Source organism: Myotis daubentonii, chromosome 2 (genome assembly GCF_963259705.1).
Source record: "Myotis daubentonii chromosome 2, mMyoDau2.1, whole genome shotgun sequence".
Classification (NCBI taxonomy): Eukaryota; Metazoa; Chordata; class Mammalia; order Chiroptera; family Vespertilionidae; genus Myotis; species Myotis daubentonii.
Window position 1 is genome coordinate 50,839,294 of NC_081841.1, and position 19,972 is coordinate 50,859,265.

At 41.2% G+C, this 19,972-nt stretch overlaps 1 protein-coding gene across 4 annotated transcripts in view; it reads right to left on the reverse strand.

Annotated features, from left to right (window-relative positions):
• LIMA1 (LIM domain and actin binding 1) overlaps nucleotides 1-19,972 on the reverse strand; it is a 98,161-nt gene that overhangs the window by 34,732 nt on the left and 43,457 nt on the right. For all 4 annotated transcript variants that reach the window (XM_059682842.1, XM_059682839.1, XM_059682841.1 and 1 more), the window contains exons 3-4: nucleotides 12,430-12,475; nucleotides 1,313-1,780 (exon numbers count right to left, since the gene is read on the reverse strand). In XM_059682842.1, coding sequence (XP_059538825.1) covers nucleotides 1,313-1,780; nucleotides 12,430-12,475 — 514 coding nt within the window. The remainder of the gene's footprint in view (nucleotides 1-1,312; nucleotides 1,781-12,429; nucleotides 12,476-19,972) is intronic.

Below are 19,972 nucleotides of genomic sequence, written 5' to 3' on the forward strand. Positions count from 1 at the left end.
CTTCCATTTAAAATTCTTTTTCCCATTTAAATTTAAAATTTTTTTTTTTATTAAGACCATAAAGAAGAAAGAGGGAGTTGGCAGGCCGAGAGGACTACAAGTTGGGAAGGATGAGAGTTTAAGAAAAGTTGTAAAACTGCTTTGTGGTTACATCTCTTGCCAGCTGGTTTCAGTGTTAAAATGGAGCTAAAACTCATTTACAGAGCAGGGTTCTAGGTTTGAAAATCTTAAAAAATTCTTTCTACATTCTCAAATAGATGAGCCCTAAACACTCAAGAATGTTTCTAGGCAGGAAAGCTCCAGGAACTGTAAGTTATGGGAAGAAACTGACTGAGTCACCCCATATATAATTGAGGACTAGGATAGTTATCTAATTTTTATCTCAGAAAGAACGCTTCATACCATTACCACAAATACAGGGATTTGGGCCAAATATTTAGTTTTAAAAATTCAGCATTCCCATCTAGATGGAATCTAAAGTAAATGATGGCTTTGCTACCCATCATATCTGTTTATTTCATTATAATGACTGTTATAACAAACCATCCTCGTGTACAAAGCCAGATATGCAGGAAAGTATGAGAAAACTGGAAAAATTTACCAGTTCTGCAGCCCTTGGATTGTGTTATAAGTCACCAGCATATGTAACTCATTTTCTAGTTAAGTAATTCCCTCTGGGGACCTGGTCTGCAATCCACACGAAGGATCAAATTTCATTAACAGTTGTAGGAAAATGCAACCCTGTGCATTTGCAAGTCAAAAATCCTGAAGGCTACAGCTAGTCTGGCTATCTTCATTGATTTTTCCTGGGAGAGGATTTTAGCTGATAGAAAACATTTGTTGGAAGGCACAGATGAGGAAGTTGAGAAGAGGAGAAAGGATTCAGCTAGCAGAGACAACTAAGCCTCAGTCTTAACGTTAAACTCTGGCCCTAACACTCAGCCTGCAGCTGTGTCCAAGAGAACGCTTCAGCAGTAATTCCACCCCCCAAACCGACAAATGACAAAAGACACAGGAAGACAAATTAAAAGGGCAAGCTTACAAAAACACAAAATCACATTGACATCAAACTCTCTTCCTTTCTAGACATCAACCTGAAGCCCTGTGTGAGCTTGATTTCACAAGAAATTGGGTGGGAACCTCACAAATCTTACCATCTATGCAAATAATTCAAGATTTTTAATTAACTCACTGAACTTGATTCAAGACTTACAGACCACATGCTCCACACTATTCAAACTGTCTGGATTAGAAAACCAGCTTTGCTTATGTGAATCGATTGTATCAGGTTTTAAATGCTCCCAGTCCTTACCTTGGTTTGAGATGGTTCGCCTTTCTCAAACATCATCTTAAGCCTGTTCAGCGGGACATTATATTTCTCTATTTTGTTTGTAGCTTCTGTATTTTCACTGATTTCGGGCTTTCCTACTTCATGCCTGGATTCTCCTACTAGACAGTTTTCCATTTTGTTCTTTCCTGTTGAGTGGTCTTTTAGAGGTTCACTGTCCTCAATGCGGTGATACGGATCCTGAATATGGGCTTCAGCAGGTGATCCAAGTCTAGTTCTGCGATGGACTTGTTCCTCTCGGTTAGCTTCGGCCCCAGAGGCAGAGTTGCTCACCACTTCAGCAGGAGGATGGTCGTCTCTGTGTCTGACCTCAGTGCTGCTGTTTCGCAGAGAGTCCGTGTGAGACTCAGCTCCCAGCACTGGGTTCTCCCACTTCTTCTTTAACGCAGTCAGGATTCCCCTTCTAAAGTGCTGGGGGGGATTTTCGGTGTTCTAGAAGAATAAGAAGTAAGTGCCAGTTACAACTTGCCTGCTGAAACATTCAAACATGATGTTCTTTGTAAAATGAAAGTTAAAACTCCAAGCTGCCCCGGGTCCACTGGCGTTTCAGACAGCTGTGAACAGTTACAGCCCTGCCACATGGAGAAAAAGCATCCACCCAAGAGAGGGAGAGGGGAAGAGAGAAAAAGTCAGGAGCTGAAGCAGGAAGTGATAAAACAGGATAGCCTTATAAGGACAAAATGAGGAGAAAGGAGAGCCCAGATCTAATGACAGTTACAGTGGAGACAAGAGATTTTTTATCCAAAGATCAATGGGGGAAATGAGAAAGAAAAAGCAAACACCAGGTACCTTAAACCCTGTAAATATGCATGAATAAAAGTTCATCATTACATGCCACAAAATTATATGGTGTATCCTGCTTTTTTTTGATTATTTTTAAAAGAAAAATGCAATATAGCTGAAACTACACAATACATTAATTGTGGGGAGTAGCATCAAGGATTGCTACTATTTGTAGGAATTGAAATTTGCATAAACAATATTTCATTATATCTGACAATTTACATGCATATAAACAGTCATGTCTTATTTTTACATAAAAATCTAATTTTTTTCTGCTCTTTTCTACATGTTTGTCCATGTGTAAATTTTCAGTTATCAGAAAATTCACTATTTTAGAGATCTTTTGGCTGAGAAATAGCCAGGCTTCATACGAAAGCAACGACACCCACTCTCTTGATGGAAGGACAGATATTTAAATATCTCAGAAGAGTTCACTTTCACCTGGGTCAAAATGGAATTAATTTCAAAATATAAGACAGATAGAAAACAACCCGGAAACTGCCAATGTTGTTCCACAATAACAGAGGAAACATGTTTGTTTAAATAAAATTCAGTGTTGCACATTCTGAAAGTACTCCTAAAAAGATCAGCACCACCTTCCCAACAAACCACAAATTCCAATACTGCCTTCTTGCCCTCCATTCCTGTAGTCGGTGACTCACCTGTCTTTCAGTTGAGAAAGAAAAGGCAAACCACCTAGTAGTGAATGACTTTGGGGGAATTAAACAGGATTAGTAGCCATATTGAGAATTAAGATTCCCTGTTCCTCTTCTGAACACATGCTGAGAGCCACTTCATCAAGTAGCTACAAGGCTTGAAAACAAGTTACAGAACAGCCTGAGGGGTGGGGGTGAGCTAATGGGGTCAATGGGTGAAAAGGGGACCTATGTAATACTTTTAATAAAGATTTTTTTTTAAAGTTACAGAACAACTGCTTGATTTTACTGTTAAAACTCAGCTGACAAGATTCAGCGGAAACATGTATGGATCAGAGATATAAGAAGCATGAAAAGTTTTCTTGTTGGGAAAAAAAAAAAGGCTCTGGAAGCTGGTGCTACCTTAACTGCCAACGGCACTCTTGGCTCTGTGTACCTCCTGCCACACAATGGATGAGTCATCTTGGTCTCCAACTTTACCTGCCTTGCCCTTGCCCTGCCCAGACAGGAGCCCTGAGAATCAAAGTGGCATTCTGCCTCAGTAACTGGACACTACTTTTCTCAGAGACAAATCATGTGATCGATGTACATTTGTTAACGTGGAAAGATGCTCATAAGATGCTTTTGAGTGGAAAGAGGCAAATTATGAGACAGCATGATTCCATTTTTTAATACACATGTATTTTTCTAAATATAAGCATAGAAAAGTATTCTGGAAAAAAAAAGTCAGGAAATCAATGGGTTACTCTTGAATCATGGATTATGGGCATTTGTATTTTCTTCTTATAATAAATATGTACGCATTGTGTAATAAAATGAATATAAAAATAAAATTAGACATCTTCATATCACAAAAAAAGCTCCTACAGAATATGAAATAATTTTGATGTTACTGTAAGCAGCTTGAAAATGGTCATTTCTACTTTCCTCGTGGTGACTAGGAAGAGAGGGAAGTGTGATAGAACACCAGCAGTGTCCCAAACAAGGGCCTGGGTGGAGAACATCCCTGAGGGGGCATTTTAAGGAGGAGCACATGTGCTCTTTTATTAAAAGGAGCACTTAAGGATACAAGTTCAAAAGTGCTGGAGTGGAGACAAAAAGGGGAAGGGCAGGGCTGTGTGGTCTGACAGCATTAAAGGCCCCACACCCTTAAGTCATTCCTGGCAGCACCTCCAGGTCATGCCAGGTGCCCAGGTCTTTAGGACCCGGGGGAAGCACAAATGGGGAAGGAGCAGAGGCTACAGTCTTTCTGGGGAAGAAAGAGATGCAAGAAGGTACAGAACAAAAAGGTTGGTCAGCACAGTGAAAAGAGTATTGGACTAAGATAGTCCGGGCTATCATTGGATATTGGATTATAGGTCACTTATATTTTCTTCTCTTTTTCTTTATTTTCTACAATAAATATGTATTACTTGTACGTATAATACAACACCACCCAACCAAGTGACTTTGGGCAAGTTTCTTAATTTCTGGAAACTACCATACAGGGCTCTTGTGGAGAATAAATGAGGCCATATTAAGCATGTAATGCAGCATTTGACATAAATAGGCACCCAGTAAGTGGTAATTATTCTTAGATGGATGATCCTCTCTACCCCTTAAGCCATCTCTCACAATGGGGATCATCCACAGTACCCAGTCATCTCCCAAATCCTGAACTTGGGTTAATGTCTCTCACTGTTCTTTCTACTTTCTCTATAGTCTCTACTGTTCTACACTGTAGGTGTGGGACACAAAATAAAGTAAGATTCTAGTTGATGTCATTTGTATCAAGGTTTTAACTTTTTCCCAACTATTTTCTCAGAATAAGGCAATGGGAAGTCAAGGATGCTGCAAGTTCTCAAGGGCCCTTGGTTGCTACACAGCCTCTTTTTTCAAAGTGACATCTAGCACACTGTTCATTCTACCCAGCAAGGCTGAGAATATTGGCAGATCTGCCTCTAGACCGGTGGTTCTCAACCTTCCTAATGCCACAACCCTTTAATACAGTTCCTCATGATGTGGTGACCCCAATTTCATTGTTACAAATTGAACATAATTAAAACATAGTGATTAATCACAAAAACAATATGTAATTATATATGTGTTTTCCGATGGTCTTAGGCGACCCCTGTGAAAGGGTCATTCGACCCCCAAAGGGGTCGCAACCCACAGGTTGAGAACCGCTGCTCTAGACCATAATTGGCTGCCTGAATCCAGATCAGGAACACCAAGGAGATGCAACACAGTGTCCTTTCTGCAGGAGCATCTGACTTGGAATTAGGGTGAGTCCTCACTCTGTCACTATGAGATGTATAAGTCCCTTCCTCTCTTTGGGTCTCAGTTATCTCACCTATAAAATTAACAGGCTGGGTCAAATGAGCTTTAATGTTGAAATCGACATGGGAATGTTCACATTAAAAGCAGGAGGATGTTTGCCTGGCCCGCCAGTGTGGCTCAGTGGTTGAATCAGGAGGTTACAGTTTGATTGCCGGTTAGGGCACATGCCTGGGTTGCATGCTTGATCCTCAGTGGAGGGAGTGCAAGAGGCAGCTTATCAATGAGTCTCTCTCATTATTGATGTTTCTAGCTATCATCTATCTCTCTCCCTTACTCTTTGAAATCAACAAAATATATATTTTTAAAAAGCAGGCGGGTGTTTGGTAGGATACAGCAGTGGGATTAGAAACATGGACTACCTGGATGTACAGCCTCCAAGGAAGGGAAGAAATTCCTAGGCTGAGAGCTGTTCAGAAAAGTGATAGCCAGTCATTTTGGAGATGAGTGCCCAGACAGCACAGATTTCAGGAACTGACATATTCCATGCTTGAAGGGAACCTGAAAATATAACTGGTCGTGGTATTAATGGTTTGTGTTTCTGGGTCCTAAGAATAAGTGGGAGAGGAAGAGAAAATGAGGAGTAAATTTTTGGAAATTTAGGTTATCCCACTATTTGCTAAAGGGATAAATTTGCCTACTTGTTCCCTGATGTTTCTCTAACTTGCTTTTCGTGGTAGAATGTTTAAGTGTTCTTTTATCTGGTTAGTCACTTCTATAAATTTATATGGACACTTCTTGTTCTTCCAGAGACAGTTCAGACTTCTTGCAAGTCTAGTGGATCTTAAAAACAACCCTCTGTCATTAGTGGAAAAACTGGTAAGCTCCAATAAGTCTGTAGTTGAGTTAATAGTGTTGCACCAATGTTAATTTCTTAATTTTTGATAAATGTACCATAGTTATGTAAGATGTTAGCCTTAGGGGAACCTAGGTGGGTGGAGGTATATAGGAACTCTCTGTACTATCTTAGTAACTCTACTGTAGGTTCATTATTATTTCAAAATAACAAGTTTGTTTAAAAAATATAGCAACCCTTCCTCAACTTTATGTCTTCCTCTAGTTATTGCTTCTCTTGCATTTCAGAGTTAAGTGTCTTGAAAGCACGAGACCTGTAGCTGCTATTTCCACTTGATCACTTTCCATTCACTCTAATTCTATTACCAAAATATTTCTGAAGTAGCACTAATCAAGATCACAAATTACCTCTTAAAAATTTCCATTTTGGCCAAAACTGGTTTGGCTCAGTGGATAGAGCGTCGGCTTGCAGACTGAAAGGTCCCAGGTTCGATTCCGGTCAAGGGCATGTACCTGGGTTGCGGGCACATCCCCAGTAGGAGATGTGTAGGAGGCAGCTGATCGATGTTTCTCTCTCATCGATGTTTCTAACTCTCTATCTCTCTCCCTTCCTCTCTGTAAAAAATCAATAAAATATATTTAAAAAAATTTCCATTTTGTTATTTTACTTTTAACATTATTTTTCTCAATTACAAAAGTAATAAAAAAACTTATTAGAAGGAAAAAGTCACGATCAATATAGGGATGTATACTGGTGCATACATGTCTTGAAAATATGCTATAATTTTCCCTATTTGACATCCCCGTCCCTCCCCTCCAAGATATCCACTGCCAATATTTTGGTGTATATGCTCTCAATTTCCCCCTTATTTTTATAAACTATATGTATTTTATAAACTCATACTATACTTACTGTTCTGAACCTTGCTTTAATCATTTAATGTACTTTTGATATCTGTCCATGTCAGTACATGAAATCTTACCCATATAGTAATACTATCCTATATAAAAAAAGGGTAATATGCAAATTGACCCTAACAGCCAGTTGCTATGACGCGCACTGACCACCAGGGGGCAGATGCTCAATGCAGGAGCTGCCCACTGGTGGTCAGTGCACTCCCACAGGGGGAGCTCTGCTCAGCCACAAGCTGGGCTGACAGCTGTGGCTGCGAGCGCAGTGGCGGTGGTGGGAGCCTCTCCTGCCTCCTCAGCAGTGCTAAGGATGTCCAACTACGGCTTAGGAACACTCCCTGGGGTATCGGGCCTAAGCCAGTAGGTTGACATCCCCTGAGGGGTCCCAGACTGTAAGAGGGTGCAAGGGGGCACAGGCCAGGCTGAGGGGACCCCCCCGCCCCCAAGTGCACGAATTTTCGTGCATCAGGCCTCTAGTATATATTATAATATACAACACAATATACTACTGAATATATGTACCATAATTTATCATTCCTTCATTGATGAATATCTGAATTATTTTAAACTTTTCAGTATTATAAAAAATCCTGCAATATGTATCTTTTAAGTTTATTTTCTTTTTCTTGTGATTTTTGTGTGTGATAATTTCTAAAAGTAGAAATGCTGGATTAATGGGTATGAAATATATTTAATATTTTAATAGGTATTGCCTGACTTCTCACTAACAGTGTATGAGTTCATACTTCTTCACATACTGAATATTATCCATTTGAAAATCTGCCAACTGTTTACATTACAATTTATAGTTCATGAATACTTTAAATTTCTTTGATTATTAGTGAGGCTAAGCATTTTTCATGTTTATTGTTTCTTTTTTTTCCCTTTTTTTATTGTTTCTTCTTTAATTACTTATTCACATCCTTTTACCTCAATTGTCAAGTGCAATGGACACTTCTGATTTATTTTATTTTATCTCTCTACAGCATTTTATATTACTGATTACTCCCAGCTTTGAAAATTACTTCCTTCCATGGTGTATGTGATACCCCCTTTTCCTAGATTTCTTCCCATTTTTCTGACCACTTCTCAATTTTCTTTATAGGTTTCTCTTCCCCTGTTCCTCTCTTCTATGGCGAGGTCCCTCTAGGCTCTGTCTTATGTCCTCTTCTTTGCTCACTGTACATATTTTCTGTAGATAATCTGGTTTCAGCCCCCTGCTATCTGTTGATGACTCATAACCCATAACTCTACCCAGATATCTCTCTTACCTATTAATTCTCCTGGAAATCCTACAGGCATCTTACACTCATCCTTATCTAAGGCTGAAGTCTCCCTTCTCTTCCCTTCATTCCTCACATTTTAATATGTCCCCTGCCTTTCCTTACTCTTTTTAAACAACATATATTTTTATTGATTTTTAGATAGAGAGGAAAGGAGAGAGAGGGAGAGAGAAAGAAACATTGATGTGTGAGAGAAATATCGATTGGTTGCCTCCTGCATGCACCCTGACAGGGACTGAACCCACAACCTGAACCAGCGACCTTTCGGTGTACAGGATGATGCTCAGCCAACTGAGCCACACTGGCCCGGACTAATCTGTGTTGTTTTTTTCCCCATGAATTCTTTATCTTGATGAATGTGACAATTATTTTTTCAACTGTCAAAGGTGCCTGTTCTCTTATAGCTCCACGTTGTATACGTGCTGCCTCCTCTGCCACTCCTTTACCCTACTTTTAAAGCTAATTCCCATTTGTCCTTTAGGCTCACTCAGGCACTACTGGGAAGCATTCCTTGACATGGCATAGCCCAGGTTATAAATCTTTCTTAAATTAAAACACAGCACCTTGAGTATTTCTTTAATATGGTACTTATCACACTAGGATTATAAATTCTATTTTCCAAACTCTGAAGGCAGGGAGCACATCTTATTCCTCCATAAATTTATGCTCCATAATTGTTTGTTTACACTCATGGTGTCAACTTCTGTTGAACCTAGTCCATCAGACCTCTGTCCCACTCCCAAACAGCACATGATGACCAATGATCTTCATGTCGCCAAATCCAACCATTAATTGTCAGTCTGTGTTTGACTCTGCTGAGAACTCTCCTTTTAGAAACACTTTATTCACTTGACTCCTGACATTCTCTTGTTTCACTGCTATTTCACCAGTTGCTCTCCTTCAGTTTTCTTTGCTGGTTCCTCCTTATCTCTCCAACCATTAAACACCAAGGTACCCTTCATCTCAGACCTCAGAACTTCCCTCTAGCTACACTCCCTCCCTAGGTAATCTCATGCATCTCATGCATCTTTAAATACCACTGACATGTTGATATATATCTGTTCTCATCTCCAGCCCAGATCTCTTCCAATTCTAAATTTGTACATCCAAGTTCCTATTTGACATCTCCATTTAGATAAAAAACTATAAAAATTTTTATATTTAATAAGTCCAAAGCTGAGCTTCTAATATTTCTCCTACTCTAAACCTGCTTTTACTATGGTCTTCCTCATCGCATTTCCCCAAGTGTTTGGTCCAAAAACATTGTTGCCACTCTTGATTTTTCTTTTTCTCTTTACCTTCAGTATAAATCCTGACCACTTCTCATTACCTATGTGGCTACTACTCCAGTCCAATTCATTATCATATCTTTCCTAAATCACTACAATCCTATATAATAAAAGCCTAATATGTAAATCAACCAAATGGCGGAATGACCAGAGAAACGACCGGTCGCTATGACACACACTGAACACGAGGGTACAGATGCTCAATGCAGGAGCTACCCCCAGCCCACAGGCTCCAGGCCAGCCAAGGTGAGTGCCAGTGGGGGCCCCCCAATTGCCCCACCAGTCACCCCACAGATGGTCCCTGATTGCCGGCCAGGCCTAGGGACCCTACCAGTGCACAAATTTCGTGTACCAGGCCTCCAGTCTATAGAGTGCAAAATTTGTGCACTGGGGGGGGTGGTCCCTCAGGCCAGCCTGCTCCCTCTCACAGTCCAGGAGCCCTCAGGGGATGGCCTACTGATGGCTTAAGCCCAAGTGGGCCTAAACCATCAGTCAGACATCCTTAGCACTGCCATGGAGGCGGGAGAAGCTCCTGCCACCGTTGCTGTGCTTGCCAGCCATGAGCCTGGCTTCTGGCTGAGCAGTGCTTCCCCTGTGGGAGTGCACTGACCGCCAGGGGGCAGCTCCTGCATTGAGCATCTTCCCCCTGGTGGTCATTGTGTGTCATAGCGACCAGTTGTTCCACTGTTCGGTCTATTTGCATATTAGCCTTTTATTATATAGGATAGCTAATATGCAAAGTGTCCTCTTGGGAGTTTGACCAGGAGACTGGGAGTTTGCTTGCTTGCTATGATGTGCACTGACCACCAGGGGCAGCATGGAACAAAGGAAGGCCCTGGCCAGCAACTGGCAGCTGGGGAAGGGAGGCCCCGGCCAGCAGCTGGAAGGCCCTGGTCAGCCCTGATCACTGGCCAGACCTAGGGACCCTACCCATGCACTAATTTGGTGTACCAGGCCTCTAGTTGTCTTATAATTGGCTTCCATGCTTCTGCCATTGTAGCTCTAGTCTCTCCTCTTTTTAAAATTTAAACCAGATCACATCACTCCTTTGCACACAAACACTCCATCAGGGTTAAAGTCTAAGTCCTCAGCCAGGCCTGTGTGGCTCAGTGGCTGAGCGTCGACCTATGAACCAGGAGGTCACAGTTTGATTCCTCATCATTGTACATGCCTGGGTTATGGGCTCGATAACCAGTGTGGAGCATGCAGGAGACAGCCAATCAATGATTCTCTCATCATTGATGTTCCTGTACCTCTCTCCCTCTCCCTTCCTCTCTGAAACAAATACAAACATTTTTTTTAAAAGAGAAAGAAAGTCTAGGTCCTCACAATGGCCCTATATCGCCTTGCTTTCCCTATTACCCAAGCATACGAAGAATGTTTCTGCCTCAGAGCATTTGCATGTGCTCTTATCTCTTGCCTGAATCATTCTTCTTCCTGGCTCAAATCTTCAGATTTCTGCTCATGTCTCCTTATCAGAACCTTTCCTTGACCACTCTACGCTCTATCTCTCTTAGCTGCTACATGTTTTCATAGCTCTAATCATCAACTGACACAATATCTTTATTTGTCTGTCTCTCTCACTAGAACAGTGATGGCGAACCTTTTGAGCTTGGCATGTCAGCATTTTGAAAAACCCTAACTTAACTCTGGTGCATGTCATATATAGAAATTTTTTGATATTTGCAACCATAGTAAAACAAAGACTTATATTTTTGATATTTATTTTATATATTTAAATGCCATTTAACAAAGAAAAATCAACCAAAAAAATGAGTTTGCGTGTCACCTCTGACACGCGTGTCATAGGTTCACCATCACTGCACTAGAATGTAAACCCTATGGTGGCAGGGAGGTAGTCTGTATGAATGCCTAAAACAGGGCGTGGCTCATAGTAGGTGCTCTTTGAATATTTGCTAAATGAATAGTAAAAGGAAAGAAGGAAGGACAGAAAATGGGGGAAAATAGCAGGCAAGGGGGAGAGAAGGAATAAAGAAAAGAAACCAGCATTTGAGCCCAGCTGGTCTGGCCCAGTGGGGGCATGCAGGAGGGAGCTGATTGATGATTCTCTTTCATCACTGATGTTTCTCTCTCTCTCTCTCTCTCTCTCTCTCCCTTATTCTCCAAAATCAGTAACATAATAGATAAATAAATAAATAAATAAATAAATAAATAAAAAAGATTTAAAAAAAACGAAACTAGTGTTTGAGTGAAATGATGGTAGCGTTTTCTTACAATGTACCTGAGGGGATCCAATGTTTGAATTACAGGAAAATTAAGCTAAGGACCCATTTAGCATTACCCTCTCCCCGCTTTTAGAGAGAACAAATTGACAGGGGCATGTTATATACTAATTGAAACAGGTCAGGTACTGAAAACTGCCAGGAGGATGTTTTCGTAATGCCAGCCAAATTAAAGAATTCTTGTCCAAGTATGTGAGGCTCCCCCACCCCCCATAAGATTAAATGAGTAAAATTTCAAAAGAAATACACCATACAACCCAGCTGGAAAGTTAGCTGGCAGGGAGAGTAGAGAATGGGTACCAGCAGAGAGCTTGCTCTGAGGTTTTAGCCTTTGATGGATCCTGCAGCTAAGAAACTTGCTAACTAGACTGGGTCAAGAAGTTTGTTTCAAACAAAGAACCCAGAGGAGGACAATAGCTGCACAGCTGCTACCACTTAAATGCAGAGATACAGAAATTCTCGTTGTTTGATTTGGAAAAAAGGATGGCAGCCTAGGAAGCCCTGTATCCTAATTTGAGCAGAAGTAATAAGCCATTTTAGTAACCTCAGGCAAAGCTCTTGACCTTCTGTCCTTCACTCAACTCAGGAAAGAAAAAGTGGTTCAAAAGGAATACATCTGTGAAAAAATGATTCCCTGCACCTAAGCCAAGTTCTCCTGAGCAAATGGCTCACAAATCAGACCAGCTGGCACAAGTGCCTGGCTCAGCGGACAGGGAGCCCAAGCCCCACAGCGACTGCAGGTGGCTGGGCCACACAGGCTCTGCTCCTGAGGCCTCACACACCCCGGGCCTTCTGAGTACTTACATTTCTCCTCTTTTCTGAATTTGCTTCTTCAGCGGCTTTCTGGTACCTTCAGAGAAGGGGGGGAAAAAGAGAATGTCCTCAAATTAAACTTATATTTTTACTATTGCAATCTTTAAGAAAACGACTTTTGCAAACCTATGTCTGACAGCAACGATCTTTAACAACTCTATCAGAAGAAGCAGAGAATCAGAGTGGCCCTCACCTCTTGCTGTTCCTGTCATCTGCTCTGATATAACATATCCAAGTTGATGAGGCCAAATGCTGGGAAACAACTGGGTAGAGCAGAAAGTACCCACAAAGTCTGGGGTGTTAGTCCCGGTCTCATCACTTATTAACTATGATGATATCTGGCAAGTCACTTAATCTCTCTAAGCCTCAGTTTTCTTATCTAGAAAATGATTTTATATAGCTACTTCCAGGGTTGCCAGAAGACTGAATGAGATCACGTGTGTAAAACTGCCTTGGGATTAGTCAAAGGATATGGCATTGCATTAATCCTAGGATATACATTTCCCCCACATTAATGCCTTTGAAATCTTCCATTCTTGTCAGCCCAGAGGTAGTCACACTGCCTGCTCATGTGTGAATTTGGTCTAAGTATTGGTATTGTCACTTTGGCTCAGTCAAATGTATTTGATGGTACTACACATGTTTTACATGCAATTTAAATGTGTTTAAAGAGATTATACTATGATTTGGCATTTAAAGAAAAATTATTTTACTTTTTTATGTACACATAAGAGTGACACGTAAGAAAAGTTTATGTGTTAAGCAAGCACTGGTCCTGTTTAATTAGCAGTATTTTTTCATAGTGATGCATGAAATAGTGGCACAGCCTACAGTCAATGTCATCTAAGGTTTGATAAACGGGCATATATAATGTATTATTACTTTTATTACTTTATTACATTTCTTATTAATTTTAGCACTTTATTTTATCATTTTTATTACTTGGCTCAGGAGATCCCTGAGAATCAAGTGAAGTCCCAGGGCTTTTCAGCAGGGGTGGCGGGGGGGGGGGGGGGGGCGCGTGGTGGGGAGATCAGGTTTTCTCCATTTGAAGATCAAGGAGGCCTGGGAGGTCCAGGAGGCAGCAAACCTCCAAGACCACCCAGAACATTAATCTGGCTCCCTCAGAGCCTCTGAGTCAAGCATTGAAGGTGGTACCATTGCTCGGAGAAATCCCACCATGTGCCTCTCCTTGGGTCTGCATGCCTCAGCAACAATCCAACCCCAGAAAAGGGCATGTTCAAAGAGCTGCGTTTTCTCTGTATTAAGGTAGAATTTCAGAATTCACAAGATATTTGTAGAGGGAAAGGAGGTGAGAGAAGAAGAGCAGATGGGCAAGAGCCCATTCTGTGTGTGTTTTGTTTTGTTGTTGTTTCTTTTAAATTTATCTTTATTGTTGAAAGTATTACAGATGTCCCCCTTTTTTTCCCATCGATCCCCTCCACCCAGGTCCCATTTCTTTACCAAAACCAACTTTCAATTAATAAACAACTTCAGAAGCTCAGAACTTTCTTAGTATATGTGTTAAATAGAATAACCTCATACAAAATGGAAGCCAGAAAAAAAGTCCTGATTCTGGCACTGTTGTTTACCTGCTGTGTGACCTGGGTTATATCACTTCATTTATCATTTACCGGCCTCACCTACAAAATTAGATGACTATGTGAGACAATTTCTATGCCCTCCTTCCATTCCCATCACTGTTTAAATTTTAATAATCAGATATTAATAAGCATCTAATTCAGTTGCGTATTACTCTGCAACGGAGCAAGACTTTCTATAGGATAGGGTAAAAAAACACCCCAAAATTTCTGGGATTTTACTGACCATAAAGAGGTGATGAAAGAAAATGATATTAGAAGTACTATAAGTTAAGCAACAAGCTGGAAAGATACTTGCAACTTACATTACACAAAATGGCTAATTTCTCTAGAATACAAAGAACTCTTACAAATTAATAAGAAAATGACTAACCGCCCAGCTGGTGTGGGTCAATGGTTGAGCATCAACTCATGAACTAGGAGGTCATGGTTCGATTCACAGTTAGGGAACAAACCCAGTTTTTGGGCTCCATCCCCAGTAGGGACCATGTGGGAGGCAGCTGATCAATGATTCTTTCTCATCATTGATGTTTCTATCTCTCTCCCTCTCCCTTCCTCTCTGAAATCAATAAAAATATACACATCCTATATAATAAAGAACTAATATGCAAATGGTCGTCATGCTCTCATGCCCTCACGTGGGGGGCGAGGGCTAGGGGACCTGAGGCTGTGCCCCCCGCCCCGGCGCTGGGGGAACTGAAGCCATGTCCCCTGTCCCAGCACCGGAGTCAGGGGACCTCAGGCTGGGCCAGGGGACCTGAGGCTGTGCCCCCCGCCCGGTGCCGGGGAACCTGAGGCTGCACCCCCCCACCTGCAGGACTTGACGGGGGTGGGGCCAGCCAGGTCTCGTGTGATTTCGAGGCGCACATGGGTGGGTGGGGGACTTGACTCTGGGTTCCATGGCGCACCCCAGACTCTGACAGGATGGAGACTTTCATATGTATTTTGCTAATTTTCTTTCATCTCTGACACTTCTATTATAGAGACAGGGCAAATAGCAATAATAAAATATTTCCTCTAATTAATTCCCTTTTAATGTACACGAATTTCATGCACCAGGCCGTGTGTGTGTGTGTGTGTGTGTGTGTGTGTGTGTGTGTATGAAAATTACAGCCGAAACCGGTTTGGCTCAGTGGATAGAGCGTCGGCCTGCGGACTGAAGGGTCCCAGGTTCGGTTCCAGTCAAGGGCATGTACCTGGGTTGCGGGCACATCCCCGGTGGGGGATGTGCAGGAGGCGGCTGGTCGATGTTTCTCTCTCATCGATGTTTCTGACTCTCTATCTCTCTCCCTTCCTCTCTGTAAAAAATCAATAAAATATATTTTAAAAAAGAGAAAATTACAAATAACTTAATAGAAAAATAGGCAAAATGAGGCAAGAAACACATTCCAGACACAGAAAAATAGCACATGCATAGGCCCCAAGGCAAGAAAGCGTTTCATGTATAGGTACACAAAGACCCCCAGTGTTGCTGAAGTGCACTGAGAAGGGGGGAGAGCAGGAGATGACACTTGGAAGCAGGGGCTTTGTAAGGGTTTTTAACTTAATCCTAGGAACAATGAGGTCCTGGCCAGGAACCTCAATTGTTTAGAATGTCGTCCCGATATGCCAAGGTTGTAGGTTTGATCTCTGGTCAGAGCACATACAAGAAACAACCAATGAATGCATAAATGAGTGGAACAACAAAACGATCTCTCTTTCTCTCCTTTCCTCTCTCTAAAATCAATCAGTGGGGGGGAAAAAAACTTTAAAAAATCCTAGGTACAATGAATGGTCATCAATCCAATTCATGTTTTTAACAGAGCTCTTTGGATACTATGTGGAGAATGGCCTGGAGGGGGCTGAGAATGGGGGTGGCATTACTGAGAGATGATGCTGGTTTGGCCCAGGGTGGTGGCACTGGAGATAAAGAATAGTGAATAGATTTGAGACATACTTCAGAGATAGAATCAACAACATTGGTGATGAGAGGTGGGGGAAAACAAATCAAAGTGATCCCCAGGTTTCTAGCAGCTGGGTCAATGGAAGTACTATTTACTTTACTGGAATGGGGAATTCTGAAGGAGGAGTGAATTTGTGGGTAGGGAAGATCAAGAGGTCAGTGTTAGTCATGTTAACTAAAGCATCCATTTGATGGTGGCAGTAATTAGATACATGTGTCTAGAGCTCAGAAGAGAAATCTGAGCTAATACTATAAATGTAGGACTTGTCTGCCCACAGATGGTATTAAAGCACAGGAGTATCTGATACCACCTACAAAGTGTGTGTAGTGTAAGAAAAGGCCCAGAACTCAGTCCTGGAGACCCTAACATTAGCAGTCAGAAGAGGAAGAAGAGGTGATAAGAGAGAATGGCAAGGAACAGGCAGAGAGGTAGAAGGAAAAGCAGGAAACTGCCAGTGAAGTCAAGAGAAGAAAAAAATGTGGGAAGGAAGAAGTGGTGAGAAGTCATGCAAGACAAAGGCTAACAAAAATCTCGATTTAGCAACACAGAAGCCCTTGGTTACCCTGGCGATCTTCTTCCATTGTGAATATAGTATAATTAATTTACCCATACTCCTTTTAATGGGCATTTGGGTTGTTTCTAGTTTTCTACCATTGTAAATAGTGCTGTGGTGAATGTCCTTGTACATATATCCCTCCCTCCCCACTTGTACATATGTCTGAGAGAGTACCTAAAAATGGAACTGCAGAAACACAGTGGATTATAGCTAGGAAGGCACTTAGAACCTGCCTTGAACTTGTGTTTCCACAACCCTTGGTAATCATCTTCAGTGTATTACAGCAATAATGCAATATATGAAAGCCAGAGCTAATCAGCAAATGGATTTATTCTTTGTCAACTGTTCTCCAAGGCAAAATATTTACACTGTGGGTAGTTGGGTAAATAAGTTCATTAGTTCCCTTTACTGTCTTAACAGGAACACAGATTTAAAGAAAGATCAAACTAATTTTCACTTCAGTCCTGACCTTTTAGCACTGAAGCGTCTATATATACTGAGGGCTGTCTTGAATTGTTTTGAAACTCCCAACCAAATATCCCCACCTTTTATTTGTAATGAAGTACTTGCTAAATAGTAGATTCAAAGGGAGACAGGTTCTATACCACTGCTTTCTTCCAAGCCAGGTTCTTGCTATTTTTACACTTGGTACCCTCAGAATGCTAAGAGACGTTAAGGCCTAATCCTTCTGAATTTGGTGTTAGACCAGGATTCTGGCCTCAGACTTTCCTCAAAGGCATTTAGAGCTATTAGCATTATTCTGACACAAAATATGAAGGTTATTGATTTGAGGAAGGGGCGGAGGCATTTTGAAAATTTAAAGTTGAGGAGGAAATATTTGCAATGAGATTTCTATGATTAAAATATCATCTCTCTTCCCGGACCAGATTTTTTTTTTTTTCCTTCAGTCTTTTCTTCTTCACATGCTGAATTTAATTTTGCAACTGCTCATTAATGCTCAGCTGTGAGGCAGGCAGCTGATGGAGGATGCTAAAATTATCTGGGGAGTAATAAGTGTCTCAAACTTTTCTAAGGCCAGAAAACAAAGTTCCTGAGCCATGACTCTTACTTATAAGCCCTCAGATAGAGCAAAGGGAACACTGAGCCAAAAAGGGAAAATGGAAACTCCCAAGTTTTAGTGAATGTATTTTCTTCTGGAACAATTTCACCACCAAAATATTACAAAGAAGCAAAGAGGATAACCAGGAAGATCTAAGGGTCAATTTTTTTTCTTGTCTTACTGAAGAAGAAAACTAAATATAAACCCTGTTCTTCCTTGGGACTATGGAGTAGGTAACAAGAGTGGGAAGAGTTGTGACAGGGGAAGGCACTGTGGGAGGGGGAGGAATATGTGTGCTGTGTTCTGCCACTATGTAGGGTGTGGTCTTCAGTCATAGTTGCTGGACATCAAGTTCATATTCTGTCAGAGGAATGGGATGAAGGTTAGCCAGGTCAGTAGTTTTTAAACTCTTTTCGCTGCAGAATACTCTGTTCAAATGATATCTTATTTAGAACCTAACACAAAAAAGGGATCAAAGCAGGATGACTAGGGTGAAAGGGCTCAGGCTCAGCCCTTTAGATAGTCCCATTATCTCAGAATTACCCCCTGAGGTTCCTCTGAAGAACTCAATTAAGAGAGTTTAAAAACCACTGAGCTAGATTCCCTTTAATTCTAAAAATGTCAAACAGGAGCCTTCTGCAAAGAAACCAAATTCCACAAAAAGAGTCAAATTTTAATCAAGCAAAGGATTATGCTCTGTTGAAGTCAATGGTAAGTGAAATCAAAGCTAGCCATTCAAATGGACCCATCAATAGGCCCTTCCTTACCGCAAATTCAATTATTTATACAGCAGAGAAGTTTAGTAAAAGAAAACTCTGGAGCTATAAAGTACTCATGAGACAAGCTCTGATGCTAGAAAAATTACTCTTATCTACATATACATGTAAATGCATTGTTAACAATTAGAGAAACCCAGCGAGCGGCCTTTCCTCTGCTCAACTTCCTGTCGATGGCTTCTACAGAGAACAGTCACCACACTCATGGCCAGGATTTTGCGCTCAATAGTTCAGAGGCCCCCAGGGAGATAACATACTATGACAAAAGGCGTGCAATTCCTTGTTTGTACAGACTGGATTCGTCACAAATTTACCAAGTCAAGAATTCCAGATACAGTGTTTTAGCCCTCACCTGGAATTCATGAAAAATATGGAGGAGATCCACAGCACCCTCTTAAACTGCATATTGTTACCAGCATTAAAAGTACAAAAAGACGTCCATGCTGGGGAAAATATGTGTTAAAGATGCTTGAATTAGAAAAAGCACATACTCCTTAAATTCACAAGAATATTCCTTAGTGAACCCCAAACTGAAAGTGGTTAAACATTTGACAAGAAGCAAACCCCTGAAGGCTGTCACAAGGACTTCCAACAAAGGAGGGCATGACTCACAGGTTCCTCAACAGCACTGGGAATTAGTGGTGTCATGTCATCTAACCCTGTGGCCCACGGAGCTATTAAGTCCTCATGCCAGAGCAGTTTCAGATTAAAAATTTCAGATTTGCTCTGGGTGGGTGGCTCTGTTGGTTGGAGCATCATCCTGAACAGCAAAAATGTTGTGGGTTTCATTCCCTGTCAGGGCACATACCTAGGTTGCAGGTTTGATCCCTGGTCTGGGGTGCATACAGGAGGCAATGGATCGATGTGTCTCTCTCACATTGATGTTTCACTCTCCCCGACCCTTTCTCTCTCTCTCAAATCAATAAAAACATATCCTCGGTGAGGATTAAAAAATAATAATGAAATAAAATATTCAGATTTGAGTTTTTATTTAAAGAGAGTGAGAAAGTGTTTTCATTAAAATATATTTTAAATGCTAGTCATTTTCACCGACACAAAAAAAGTAAAGGCCAGCTAATTCTACGAACATCAGCCAGATTAAGTTTCCTACAAATTTTATATTAATTTCTGACCAGAAACCTCCTATGTGTTCCTACAGTCTCTTGACTAGGCTTGTATAGGATTTACTAATTCCAAACTCCATATTAGAGTGTTTCAAAAAATAAGGGAAAATCAGGTCACTGGGTGTTGGAAGGAGACATTCGTATGTGCCTTGTAGAACACAGTCCTGCAATCTGCTTAGGGAGCATACAATGAGTGAACCCTAAAAGCCATAAGGAATATCAGCAATACGTCTCCACTTAGTAAGAAACCTGAAGAAGAAATCCAGGCAGATCTCTGATTTTCACATTGTGCCCTATCCTACTTCTGTGCCTTACCTCCTGATATCCCCTTCCTTGGCCATGTCACCACTATCTTCCCAACCAACCAAATAAAATTCTATTCATCCCTCAAAGCCAGTTCAGTAGTTAGGATATAAGCATCAGAAGAAAAATACCAGGCAGAAGCAAAATACTAATATGGGCTGGTTACTTTCT